The sequence below is a fragment of the Propithecus coquereli genome, unplaced genomic scaffold, assembly GCF_000956105.1.
Source record: "Propithecus coquereli isolate 6110/MARCELLA unplaced genomic scaffold, Pcoq_1.0 Scaffold21, whole genome shotgun sequence".
Lineage (NCBI taxonomy): Eukaryota > Metazoa > Chordata > Mammalia > Primates > Indriidae > Propithecus > Propithecus coquereli.
Window position 1 is genome coordinate 4,434,872 of NW_012146078.1, and position 499 is coordinate 4,435,370.

The following is a 499-nucleotide window of genomic DNA, read 5'->3' on the forward strand; positions in this document are numbered from 1 at the left end:
TGCATGAAGCTTAGGCTCATGCCTGGTTTTGCTTCCCATTTCATCCTCATCACTTCTTATAGTTTCTACCTAGAGGATATAAATATTTGCTGTGTTAACACATTTCTATGAAATTTAAGTGAGAATTCCAATTCACCTATCTCTACATGGCAGGACCACATTAGGTACTTTTTTCTAGGCTACCAATTGCAGAAGATCGCAAAATGAGTAATCTTTACTCTCAACACTACTATTTAATAAAAAGTTTTCAGCCTAGGCAGTAAGTTAAACATAAGTTTCAGAAAAACAGTAACTGATAAATCCTTCCGATAGTATTCTTGGGTCCTTCTGACACATTCATAAAAAGGAATCAAGAGGAAATTATTACTCAAAAGAAATCAGACTTACAGCTTAATGAAAGAAGAAGCCCAAAAATCTTCTGACAGTTTAAGGGAAGAGAGGAAACACTTTTAAAAGTCAATTTTATAAATTTAGAAGCTACATGAGATCTTAGGAAGAT

The 499-nt window shown here is 33.7% G+C and overlaps 1 protein-coding gene across 1 annotated transcript in view; it reads right to left on the reverse strand.

Annotated features, from left to right (window-relative positions):
• Positions 1-499, reverse strand: part of CHMP2B (charged multivesicular body protein 2B) — a 25,233-nt gene that overhangs the window by 4,798 nt on the left and 19,936 nt on the right. The window contains exon 3 of the mRNA XM_012644319.1: positions 388-446. Coding sequence (XP_012499773.1) covers positions 388-446 — 59 coding nt within the window. The remainder of the gene's footprint in view (positions 1-387; positions 447-499) is intronic.